At 44.5% G+C, this 13,737-nt stretch overlaps 1 protein-coding gene across 1 annotated transcript in view; it reads left to right on the top strand.

Moving 5' to 3' along the window:
• The first annotated feature begins 5,437 nt into the window (after positions 1 to 5,437).
• Positions 5,438 to 13,737, top strand: part of ltl (leucine-rich repeat-containing larval translucida) — a 33,016-nt gene continuing 24,716 nt past the window's right edge. Inside the window, exon 1 of the mRNA XM_033475203.2 lies at positions 5,438 to 7,241. Within this exon, the coding sequence (XP_033331094.1) occupies positions 6,862 to 7,241 (380 nt within the window). The 5' untranslated portion in view covers positions 5,438 to 6,861. The remainder of the gene's footprint in view (positions 7,242 to 13,737) is intronic.

Here is a 13,737-nt window from a genome sequence, read left to right as displayed (position 1 = left end):
CGTCTATCCGCCTGTGCGACACCGTCCCGCCGAAAAACCGGCGTTGAAAAACGAGGATCGCGATAATCTGGCGCTGCACAGCGGGGTTCGACGGGCAAAAAGGAGAAAAGATGTCTGCTAACGATAAAGGTGTGACACGACAAAACAGCCGTCCGTCGCGGCTTCTGCGCCCGAGACGATCCCGCGTACATGCACATCATTATTAATAAATATACGCAATATACGACCGGAGAAACGTTCTGCATCGCGCGCGCCAAGCGTCGCAGACGCACGGACTTAACGTTGCCGCTCGCGTGTCCGATAATCGGGATTAACACGAGGTTCTGCTTGTGTCCGACGAAGTCGTACGCGAACTGCGGATATTTATGCGGACGCAGCTTTTATTTTATTATAAATTATTTGCAATTGTATATTATAATGTTTATTATATCAATGTGTATATAATATAATATTAATATTTATTACTTTATAACAATAATATACATAATATATATATATAATATACGCTAATCGACGGAAAGTGGGATCGCTCGCATTGAAATTTACAGATATTTTTGAGCATGCTTTTCCCGGATTTTCGGGATATAATAAATTCTCCCTAATCGATCCTCGGCTTGCACACAAAAATGGACGCGTTTTGGAAGAGGAGATACGATTATTCGAGCCTCGTGGCTCGTTTTTATGATTACCGATGGTCAACAACTATAATCTGAAATTGTTCAGCTTTGTTTCCAAGCCGAGGGTTGATCAGGGGGAATTTACTGTACCCGCTTTATGGGACGGATAAAGTGTCACCGGTTGTTTGCCCCGAAACCACGGCAGATGTACTTTTGAAATGTTCGGGTTTCAAATGTCGTAAAAGGGCTAACATTTTAGACAACAAGAGGTTGTAGGATTGAGTTCCTCACAGGGGTGAAGGGGATGCATCCTGTATATATTTTAAATACAATATTAAGCTTTCAAATCTCGGATGAGATTTATTCCCTATACAGTAAGAAGTGTTATTTATACATTTATATTACATGTTTTTAAGAATAATAAGATTCATTTTAAATAATAGGATACATGCGCACGCTTCGATGTTGGGTTCAGCGAGCAAAACAGACATGGTGATTGGTAGGAACAGTTTTAAGCTACGAAGTTGCTGATACACTTTAGTTATTTTTATAATAATAGTTTTATAACAATATTTATAATAATATATATTTTCTAAATGTTTGAAATAAATAAATTTGTATTTTCCATAAAAATCTGTCGATAACACATTTGGTCGAACTAAAGACTGTTCGCGATTGTTTCGAGAACCGGGATCGACGTTCGCGCAGTTTCCAAGCCTCGATTCGAAATGTCGTGTCGGCTTCCAAGGTACAGTAAATTCTCCCTAATTTACTGTTAAATTATTCGCGCCTCGCGGCTCGCTTTTATAGTCGGTTATCATCAGCAATTGTAAAAACAAAGTGCAAGGCTGGAGTAATCGTACCTCCTCTTCCCAAATTGCCCACTTTTGTTTACAAGCCGAAGGAAAATTAGGGAGAATTTACTGTGTCGGTCGTTTCACGCGGTCCGAGTGTCACTGGTTACGCGTTTACTAGCCGTCGCGTTAGAGCGAGAGAGATCGCGGGTGATTCTGTAGAGATGGACGCGAGTTAGGAGAAGGATCGAGAGAGAAGCAAAGAGAGAGAGAGAGAAAGAGAGAGAGAAAGAACGAGTGAGAGAGAACGAGAGAGAAAGAGAGAAGGAGAGCGAGAGAGAGAGAGAGAACGAGATCGAGAGAGAGAAGGAAAGAGAGAGAAAGAGAGAGAGAACCAGAGCGAGATAGAGAGAGAGAGAGAGAGAACAAGAGCGAGAGCGAAAGAGAGAACAAGAGCGAGAGCGAGAGAGAGCGAGAGAGATAAGGAAAGAGAGAGAGAGAGCGAGAGCGAGAGAGAGCGAGAGCGAGAGAGAGCGAGAGCGAGAGAGAGCGAGAGAGATAAGGAAAGAGAGAGAGAGAAAGAGAGAGAGAGAGAACGAGAGCGAGAAAGAAGGAGACGGACCCGCGAGCGAATTATCTGGTATTTTCTTTTCAGCTTGCGGAGCCCGGAGTGGCTAAGCAAAGGTCAAAAGTTGAGCAATGCTCTCGTTATCGGTGCAAACACTGGCTTCGCATGTGCAGTGCGCCGGCACCGAGCGTTCGGTGCTGTCGTCGAAGAGAAGCTCGATCGCGAATGTTCGCCTCCTCTATCTTTTTATTTCTGCCCGATGATCCCCCATCTCGGTGTTCGGTGGCCATTCTACGGTTCCGGTGATCGTTACAGTGTCCACGCGCAGATTATCGGCCGCCGCTTCTCACGGTTCTCGTGCAAAACGGTCCACGGACGTTGCGATCCGTTTGCCCGTCGAGCCGCGAGGCCGCGTTCTCCTGTCGCGTTACGATTTTTAACGGTACGCAAATTACGTGCGGTCGATCCTCGACTCGGCGCTTTACTCCGAAAATGTCGAGCACGCTTTTCGGACGATTATTATTGTCACATAAAATAAATCAGTCTCTCGTAACGTTCGCACGATTATTATTATCTTCGTCGAAGAGTCGCGTCTACTCTGGAAACACTTTGGCACTTTTATTGCCAATCCAGCGTCCTCGCAAGTCAAAATAATTTATTCGACGAAATGAAAATTGATTAATTAAGCTGTTCAACGTTTCTTGCATTTTGTAGATTTTAATACTCTATTTACCAGAAGCCTGTTAATAAACCTTTGCGCTACGATTCCTTTCGCAATTGCGTACAATTGTGAATATAATTTAATACAATTATAATAATAATATAATTGGTATGATTAATGAAAGTACAATTGGTATAATTTCTCTGACGGGACGAGACAATTTTTCCAAGATTTGTAAATCTTGCCGACAGGAGAAACAAATTTCGTTTCGATTCGAAAGAAATGAATAACACTGATTTTTAGCAACGGGTTAAATAGAGTTTTCGATCATTGTACTATCCTAAAGGCGGTGTTTCGTAAATATTTTAATCGATGATAGTTAATAATTCCAAACGAAATTATCACGTATTATTATTTCTGAGAATTACACGATTAAAATTACCGTTACCAGTAAACAATTCATTAAGTGAAATTATTTCCGGCAGATAATGTGTTAATCTGAATATATTGCGGCAAAAATGCATTTTTGAAGGAGAAATAATTCTTTCTTTTATTGTGGGCAGAGAGAAAGAGAGAGAGAGAGAGAGAGAGAGAGAGAGAGAGAGAGAGAGAGATGAGGAGAGGAGAGAGAGAGGAGAGAGATGGAGAGAGGAGACAGAGAGAGAGAGAGAGAGAGAGAGAAAGAGAGATGGAGAGAGGAGAGAGGTGGGGAGAGGAGAGAGAGAGAGGTGGGGAGAGGAGAGAGAGAGAGATGGAGAGAGGAGAGAGGAGAGAGGAGAGAGAGAGAGAGCACCCAGAGCGTCGACGATCGCTATTTACGATCGCCGCCGATGGTGCAAGACGAAGAAACGATTCCGTTTCACTGCAACGAAAAACCTGAATCATCACGGAATTCTAATCTGTCGTTGTACTACAGCAGACGTTGGCCATGCGACGCCGATTTCCGGTAAACAAGTGTATCGAACGAAGTTGCGCAACTCGTTGGACGATAAACCGTAGAACGTGATTATATCATAGCAGTTTTAATGAATTTTATTTCGAAGATTGTATTGGCCGAAAGATGTTCGGTTATGCTTTCTTTTTTTCAGTGTCTCGAGCATCGTTCCCCGAGTCATCCTTCATACGTCCGTTACTAGATTCTTGGTGTTCTGTTATTATAACACTGCTAGTACAGTTATGCATCGTTGCCGTTTCGAAGTTCTCGGAGACGCGTTACCCGAAACTTCGAAAGCGAAGCGGACGCTTTCCACGATTCCACGGATCGCGATCCTTGGAAACATGTCCCTTTCCAAGGTACATCCATCTAGATATTGCATCGAATTAAACGGCCTGTACTTTTCATTACAAGAGAATCTCGGCTATCCTAAGCGATCGGCGATTACAACATTTATTTATAGCTAATAGATTCAATTCTTCTCTCGCCGAACTATCCACTTGCGAAACGTATATTGTATATCGAAAGAATTTAGGTGTCCCAAAATTATGGTACATCCAGGAAATGAGAGATTCCTGACGTTGTTTGAAGCAACTTTTTCCTTAGCGAAAATGCAATCCGCCGTTTCGTTTACGAGTTATTAACGAAAAACGGCGACCAATGAGAGGCGACCTCGGCTGGCGCGAGGCAGCGCAGCCAACGAGCGCGCGAAGCCCAGTTCCGCTGATTGGTTCGGCCGCCTGGCGCTAGGCGAGCTCGCCTCTCATTGGTCACCGTTTTTCGTTAATAACTCGTAAACGAAGCCAAGGATTGCATTTTCGCTAAGGAAAAAGTTACTTCGTATCGCCTCAGGAACTCCTCATTTCCCGGAGGTACCACAAATTTTAGACACACTATATAGTTCCTAGGAGCTGAACGACTAGATACGACGACCTTCGAAATGCAGTTACCGGCGCCAAAGAGCGATGAAAATTATTTGAACGAAACGGTGGAACAAAATAGCAAGACAAAGGGTTAATTACGCGGCGAAAGAAGTGAACCAAGCAGGGGATATTGGCGTGAAACTTGAACTTGACATCGCCGACATGCCAAGCTATAGATAAATTAATCGCAAACCGTATCGTTATTGTTATACACGTTATATTAATTATTTATTAACCGTAAAGCTTCGGGATCGAATGTCGGATATGATGGATCTCGAAAGAAGTTGATACGATATATCTTCGTTTGTGGATCATTCTGAACTTTTCCGGGCGTTCTTACTTCTTCGTTCTTACTTCCTGATCCTTCTCCGAAAAGTTAGGCTAATGATAACAATACTTATATTTAACAATATAATATAAATAATATAATAATAATATATTATATATTATATTATATTATATTATATTATATTATATTATATTATATTATATTATATTATATTATATTATATTATATTATATTATATTATATTATATTATTATAATATATTATATAATATATTATGTTATATATTAACTCCATTTTCTTCGCAGTTATTGCGATTAGAAATTTCTCTCAATTGCAATAATTTCTTAGAAGGAAATGAAAATTGATGCTTATCGTGCGTCTAAATTCACTCGAACGCTTAAATATTGAAGAGATTAGAATTTTATTCCAATTTTAAAGGACAGAATAACAATAATCCATGCTACTAGAAATTACTATATATTACTAGAAATTACCATCGCGAGTCGGACTCGTCAAAGCACGGCAAGTGGTTAATAGCTTTCTACGTAATACGTTGCCGTGTCCTTTTCTACGACGATGCAATTATCCATACGAAATATATAGATAACAAGAGTCTCGATTAATTAAAACTTATTTTGCCGTACATCTCCGCGGAGATACTTTTTAACGATCGTAAACGATCTTACGAATCTTCTATACGTCTCTCTCAGCGGTAATTAATAATTCCACGCGGTAATTAATAATACGATCGAAAATATCGAACGAAACCGAGAAGATTCTTCGAATCTGAAATGAAAATTACATTTTCATTAATCGACTCGTTATCGAGATTCCCGGCCGTTCGGAAAGCGCGACCGAGTGGCTGAAATAAAAGAAAGGCTCGCATTTTCGGCGGTACGTCGCGGCGGCCGATTTTCCAAGAGGGGCGCCGAGGCGCGCGTCGGCGCGGCGCCGTGGTCCCGCGCGCCGGTTTCGCCGCAACAAAGCTTCCGGCTGGCTGTCTAACGAGAGATAAACGGATCACCGATAAAAAGAGGCATCCGTGTAGGATGGAAAACGAGAGGGAACGGGCAAAAGAAGAGAGGCACCAGTTACGCGTATAATGTACGAGTCCTGAGGAGGAGCCGGAGAGTCCCTTCCGGAGGCGCGGCGCCGCGCCGCGCGCCACGGCACGACGTTGTGACTATAAGTAAGTCTCGCGCGGCGCGCCGCGGTTTAATGCCGCTGCCGCGTTCGTGGCGCCAAGAGGAGGGCCCATTGGCGACGATAAGCCTCCTTCGTGTCCGGCACGAACGGGAGAAAAAGAAACCAGCGAACGAACAGAGAGATAGAGAGAGACCGGGAGGGAGAGGCGAGAGAGCGGGAAAGGGACAGAGATAGAAACACGGAGATAGACGCGCAGCAGCCAGCTTTCACCCGCGTTTCAGCAGCGAGTGAGCATACGTATGTACACATATATGCCCCGTTCGGGGTGTGGATCGCGACAGTGTAGATAATACGTAGCTGTCAGCCGTGTCCGACCAGTGTCAGTCTAGAGTTAGTTAGTGACGGTGAACGGAGTGGCTCGAGTGCGTACCGTCCGAGATCGGAGTTTCCAACCCTCCGTCGACCGAAGCGTTACGCGCGGCACCTTTATCCACCATCGTCGTCCCTTCGCTTCTCGCCGACGGAAGGACCGCGTCGACCCTGTCGTCGACACCGGGCGACAGCGAGAATCGGGTCGGATCGAGGGGATCGCGGACCTCTTTCCTTTCGGCAACGTCGACCGCTGGTGCGTCCCGAAGACGCGGGGGTAGAAGACACACGGAGGAGGGTCGCAGAACACGCGCGACGGCTGTTCGACCGCACGGCGCGGACCCACACGGTCAACGGACCGGTAGCTAAGGGCACCGGCGGCAAAGTGTTAGTGATCGAGAGAGACCGCAACCAGCAAGAGGTGGTTGGGATCGCAGGGGGTGCGCATGGTCCGTGCGGCCTGCACCGAGATCAGGCCAGTTGACCAGCGCGGACCTTTCTACTGCCGGTTTGGATGTTGATCGTCGCGGTTCAGTCTTCACGCTCCTAGAAACGAGACCATGTCCGGGCTGTTTTACACGCTTCTAGGGCTGGCGGCCAGCACGAGCCTCCACTGCGCCGTCCGCCGCGAGATAAGCCCGTGCACCTGCCGACAGGAGGGGTTCTCCAGCCCCGCTGTCAACCCGGCGGCGGCCGCCGCGGCCGCTGTCAATACCGCGAACAATGCCGGCCACCACGGCCACGGGGAACGGATCGAGGTGATGTGCGAGCGCATGGACTCGTTCGAGCAACTCGCCGGGGCGCTCAGGGGCAAATTCACCGCGGAGCAACAGATCACGCTGAGGGTGTCGCACTCGAACCTGCGGGACATATCACGGCACGACTTCAAGGAGCTCAGGATGTCCATCACCAAGCTCGAGCTGAACCACGATCATCTGGGGTGAGTGGATCCGCGTCGCGCCAAGCCGGTTCGGGTTCGTCTATCTTACACGGGAAATCTAACGAGTCCCGAAACCGACCAATCCGCGCTGCTTACGACAACCGCGAAGAGATCGTATTTATTTCAGGGCGATTCTCGCGAACGAATCCAGCCTGCGAAAGAAGTTTGGAAAGTTTAGAATTTCGGCTACTTTGAGAGAAAACGCGCGAGAGACCGGTGATTTCGACCGCCTCGGTGGATCCGGCGCGTTAACCCCTCGGCTCTAGGATTTCTCTTTCTGCGATCGGAACGTTCTCGCTGCTCGCAATTTAACCCGAAAACGCACCTCTTTAGCGCGATTAGCGGCAAAAAGTGTCGGCGAATTGGAAGAGTAGAGTTTCGTTTCGGTTTCAGCAGAAGCCGTCTGAAACGTTTATCGCCGTGGCACGGATCTTTGCGCGAAACGAATGGAGCAATTTGTAAACTTTCACCGCGAACACCGACGCGTTTATCGCGCTCGACCTGACCAATTTTTACGCGGAATTTATCGAGTCCACAGTGTGTTGTTTATCCTAGACGCTACGAGGAAAAGACAGCTGCGCGGCGTTGCTGTTTTTCTTCGCGTAGATTCGATAACCGACGATCGCTTCGTCTCGATACGCCGAGGGTTAACCGTGACGGCACTGCTTTCGTATGATACTGGAACTATCCGTCGCGTGGAAATTACGGTTGACAGATTTTTTGCGGCCGGAGTTCGAGCGCGCGAGTATCGTCGAGGCTGCGAGCGCACAAAGGGAAATGCGTTTCACGTTGACTCGCACAGCCGTCCGTTATCAATCGCGCTGGCGATCCTGGCCGTTTGATGAATTAAAATAGTAAGAATGAACGCGTGACAGCGAGATTAGAAACGGGCAATATTCTCTGGAACATGTCGAGGAGATAGCAAACGCGCGTATTGAGTCGTTCGGCGACGAAGCGTCGCGAACGACGGTGTTCGATTCGACGGAATCGCCGGCAGCTTTCGCGTGCTTTTTCGTCCAAGTGGAAAGTCCCTCGTTGTTCGTTTCGTTGCTCCGAAAGTGTTTATCTCGTGCAGCGTTCGTGGTTCTAATGACCGCACGGATGCCTGTACAAACAGCTCGGCGTAGCTCCGCTATCGTCGGAACGATTAACTTTCGTTATCTTCGAACAGGATTTCGCCTAGAAGATAATTCCCGATGTCGAATAATAAATTATGTAGCCTCTCTCGTGTCCCGTTCGACCGGCGTTAGGTGAAAGGTTGACGTTCCGTCGCATCTATTATTCGACAAATTTTATCTGGACAGCTCCGATTATCTTCGTAAAGAATAACGCGCGTCACCGCTGTGTCAATGGTCAGGGCTCGAAATGGAGGCATGATTTTGTTTCAATAATCGACGCGAGCAATAGACGTTCCGTATCGAGGGTTCGCGCGAGTACGCGAATACTCGGAAATGGAATATTATCTTGCTGCGAAAAACAACGTTCGCGCCTGTCTCTCCTGTTTCGTAACGTACGGACGACGTTCGCGCGGTCGTCGAACGTAATGTCATAATTAGGCGGTGATTTTTCACGCGTTTCTGATCAAAACTGGAATATTTAGGACAGAGCACAAAAAATTTTATAAATTAATATAAAAGTAACAATGAGACGTTTATTCTGATTTTGAACAAATGTTATATTGTAATATTTGTCGTGAGTAACATATACATTGAATAAATAACTCGTAAATGTAGCTTTACGATATGAATAATCGGATACGAAGCACAAAAAACAGCTGTTTTATATCAGTTTATAAAAGTAACAATGAGACATTTATTCTGATTTTATATTAATTTATAAAAATAACAATAAGCCATTTATTCTGATTTTGAACAAGTGTTATAACGTACCATTTGCCGTGAGTAACATACAAATTGAATAAATAACTCGTAAATGTATCTTTACGATATGAATAATCGGATACGAAGCACAAAAAACAGCTGTTTTGTATCAGTTTATAAAAGTAACAATGAGACATTTATTCTGATTTTATATTAATTTATAAAAATAACAATAAGCCATTTATTCTGATTTTGAACAAGTGTTATAACGTACCATTTGCCGTGAGTAACATACAAATTGAATAAATAACTCGTAAATGTATCTTTACGATATGAATAATCGGATACGAAGCACAAAAAACAGCTGTTTTGTATCAGTTTATAAAAGTAACAATGAGACATTTATTCTGATTTTATATTAATTTATAAAAATAACAATAAGCCATTTATTCTGATTTTGAACAAGTGTTATAACGTACCATTTGCCGTGAGTAACATACAAATTGAATAAATAACTCGTAAATGTATCTTTACGATATGAATAATCGGATACGAAGCACAAAAAACAGCTGTTTTGTATCAGTTTATAAAAGTAACAATGAGACATTTATTCTGATTTTATATTAATTTATAAAAATAACAATAAGCCATTTATTCTGATTTTGAACAAGTGTTATAACGTACCATTTGCCGTGAGTAACATACAAATTGAATAAATAACTCGTAAATGTATCTTTACGATATGAATAATCGGATACGAAGCACAAAAAACAGCTGTTTTATATCAGTTTATAAAAGTAACAATGAGACATTTATTCTGATTTTATATTAATTTATAAAAATAACAATAAGCCATTTATTCTGATTTTGAACAAGTGCTATAACGTACCATTTGCCGTGAGTAACATACAAATTGAATAAATAACTCGTAAATGTATCTTTACGATATGAATAATCGGATACGAAGCACAAAAAACAGCTGTTTTATATCAGTTTATAAAAGTAACAATGAGACATTTATTCTGATTTTATATTAATTTATAAAAATAACAATAAGCCATTTATTCTGATTTTGAACAAGTGCTATAACGTACCATTTGCCGTGAGTAACATACAAATTGAATAAATAACTCGTAAATGTATCTTTACGATATGAATAATCGGATACGAAGCACAAAAAACAGCTGTTTTATATCAGTTTATAAAAGTAACAATGAGACATTTATTCTGATTTTATATTAATTTATAAAAATAACAATAAGCCATTTATTCTGATTTTGAACAAGTGTTATAACGTACCATTTGCCGTGAGTAACATACAAATTGAATAAATAACTCGTAAATGTATCTTTACGATATGAATAATCGGATACGAAGCACAAAAAACAGCTGTTTTGTATCAGTTTATAAAAGTAACAATGAGACATTTATTCTGATTTTATATTAATTTATAAAAATAACAATAAGCCATTTATTCTGATTTTGAACAAGTGTTATAACGTACCATTTGCCGTGAGTAACATACAAATTGAATAAATAACTCGAAAATGTATCTTCACGATACAAACAATCGTAAACTAAAAAATTAGCGACCCGCCATTTTGACGGGTCCCGTAAATCTAGCGTAAAAGGAGTTCGAGGCTGCTCGATATATTATATCCGACCCACTCGAATTATCGGTCCCCTCGATTCGCGTTTCTAGCAATCGATGCGGAAAATTTTGATTTCGCGCGAACGACGGTACAACGATATCGCAACGAAGTCGTCGATTTCGCGAAGCAGTCGATACGGTGTCCTCGCATAAAGGAGCGTCGGTTTAAAACCCGGCCGCTGTGCACAAAGAGTCTTTTATTAATTGTCGTAAAAATACGTGTTCGTTCGACGAGTTTCCCCGAGTCCGAGTAAACAGCGTTCCCGGTCCGTCGTACCGTTTCAAAATGGAGAACCAGTTCGAACCGCGGTCACTTCGGGGCTCGAGTCTAAATAAACTTTCAACCTTTTCTCTACGAATTCTTCCGTCCAACGATTCGAACAACCAAAATACACTTCGATCAGCGACGAACGAACGAACGAACGAACGAACGAACGATCTGGTTCACAGAACTTCACTATTGGACACGGATCGCGCGCGCACTCGCCCCCGGGTTTTCAGCACCGGGGACCGTTCCGATTAGTTTCTGTTTTCTCGCGATGAAACGGTATATCTGGCCGTGCTTGTTGTTGCGACGACCGTGTATCACTCGTTCTTTTTGTGTGTTTGTTAAACGCGCCGCGTCCGAGCCACCGTGCACGGTGCACAACCTTTTTGTTCTTTTTCTCTTTTTTGCCTTTCTTTCTTTTTTCATTATGTTTCCCCTCTTCTGTCCTGTACACGACCGGCAATTGAAAAGGTCGCGCGAACGTGCCGCGCGCGGGTCCGCTCGATTTTTTTCGTTTCCCCTCTCGCCGACACTTCGCGGCGGTGGTGGCGGCGGCGGCGATCGCGCGCGCGCGGAAACGTTTTTTCCTTTCGATCGAGCAGAAAAAAGAAGGTGTATCGCATCTCGAGCGAGTCCCGGCTCGGCTCCGCTCGGCTCCGGAGGAGACAAAGCGGCCGGTCGATGCGCGCGGCGAGAACGAATACATTACTTTCGCTTCGCGATCGACCTCGCGGCTTCAAGGAATCTTCCTCGATCATTTCGTGGAAGAGAACCAGGGCCGAGGAAATTCTTCGCGCGATGAAGAAAATCGTGCGCCGGCCGATAGCGGCCCGCGGATAAGTGATATCAGCCGCGCTCGGGCTCCGAAGCACGCGCGCGCACCATTCGAACCGACGAAACACGTATCGCGTTTCTACGAGCGTCGGGATGCCCGACGCTCCACATTTTCGTTTTACAGCTTATCTGCACGGTGGAGGCACTCCCTGCCACGTGAACAATCCCTCGATCGACACCACCCGATCGTCCGTCGATCGTCGCGCTCGTTTCTGTTTCTCGCGCTGGATTATCTTCGCTCGTACGGAAACCCGACTCCGTGGACGCTGTAGAGAACGGTCGAAACCGTTGCAACCGGTGCCGAGCCGCGATCAAACGCAATCTGGATTTTACTATCTTTCGGTACCCTCTCAACGTCGACGCTTTCCATTTTTCCGCTTATTATTCGGGAAATGTGGGGTTTTCGAAAGTCGTTCGAAGCAACATTTTGCTTAGCGAAATTGCAATCCGCGGCTTCGTTTACGAGTTATTGAAGAAAAACGGGAGCCAATGAGAGACGAGCTGGACTGGCGCAATGCGGCCGAGCCAACGAGCGAACGGATACCATTGACGTTCATTGGCTCGGCCGCCTCGCGCCAGCCGAGCTCGGCTCTCATTGGTCAGTGTTTTTCGTTAATAACTCGCGTAAACGAAGCCGCGGATTGCATTTTCGCTCAGGAGAAAGTTACTTCAAATCACCTCAGGAATGTCCCTGTGTCTCTAATTTTGGGACATCCTGAACTTTGAATGCTGCGGTAGATATAACAGGGTTGCCGCAGTTCGAGTTCAACGCGCAAGCGTTTAGAAGTGTTTGCAAGCGTCTACAAGCTTTTGCAAGCGTTTAAAAGCGTTTATAAGCGTTTACAAACGTTTAGAAATGTTTACAAGCTTTTACAAGCTTTTTTACAACCGTTTGTAAGTTTTTACAAGCGTCTACAAGCGTTTGCAAGTTTTTACAAGCGTTTACAAGCGTTTGCAAGTTTTAACTGGCGTTTGCAAGCGTTTGCAAGGGTTTACAAGCTCTTACAAGCGTTTTCAAGTTTTCATAAATGTTTAAAAGCGTTTGCAAGCGTTTAGAAACGTTTACAAGCTTTTTCGCAAGCGTTTGCAAGTTTTTATAAGCGTTTACAAGCATTCGCAAGCTTTCACAAGCGTTTGCAAGCGTTTACAAACGTTTACAAGCTTTCGCAAGCTTTTTCGTAAGCGTTTGCAAGTTTTTACAAGCGTTTACAAGCGCTTACAAGCTTTTACGAGCGTTTGCAAGCGTTTACAAGCGTTTGAAAGTTTGTATAAGCATTCACAAGCGTTCACAAGCGTTTAAAAGCGTTCACGAGCGTTTGCAAGCGTTTTTCGACGTGGTCACTTTATTAAATCACTTTAAGTGAAAATATACGGTTTAACAAGCTTTCCGTCCCGAGGGAATGGTCGAGGCTTCCGACAGAATCCCGAAAAAGCCACCAAATCGTCGAAGTTTCCTTGTCGATAGCGAACTCGCTTATTCGATGATCCGATGCTCGAGTTGCAGGAAACGAGCCGAACTCTAATCTGGATCACCGATGCAGGAGTATTTTTCTAAAGTAAGTGTCGCTGCTCGAATTACGATGTTGGTCACGCGTCCCGCGCGTCTGACCATGAAATTCTTTAATCACTTAGAAACACCGAGAGCGCGGCCGTAAGAGAATGAGAACAACGAGAGACCGTGACGGTAACGAAAACGAATAAGATAAGCGTGCGTCCCGGTGGGGCCGTTATAGAGCAGGTGTACATTCGAGAAAATGCCTCCCGACGCGAACCACGGCGCGCGAGCACGCGCTTAAACGCGCCGCATTGTGCATCGATACCGGGCGACAATATCTTCGCGAAAGGTCATCGTCTGATGTCGCGAGCATCGGGCGAGAAGATGGTTCTGTATAACGGCGAGCCGGGCTCCGATTAGTATAATTA

The sequence above is a fragment of the Megalopta genalis genome, chromosome 4 (assembly GCF_051020955.1).
Source record: "Megalopta genalis isolate 19385.01 chromosome 4, iyMegGena1_principal, whole genome shotgun sequence".
In the NCBI taxonomy this organism is placed as follows: domain Eukaryota; kingdom Metazoa; phylum Arthropoda; class Insecta; order Hymenoptera; family Halictidae; genus Megalopta; species Megalopta genalis.
This window is presented reverse-complemented; position numbering and strand designations above follow the sequence as displayed.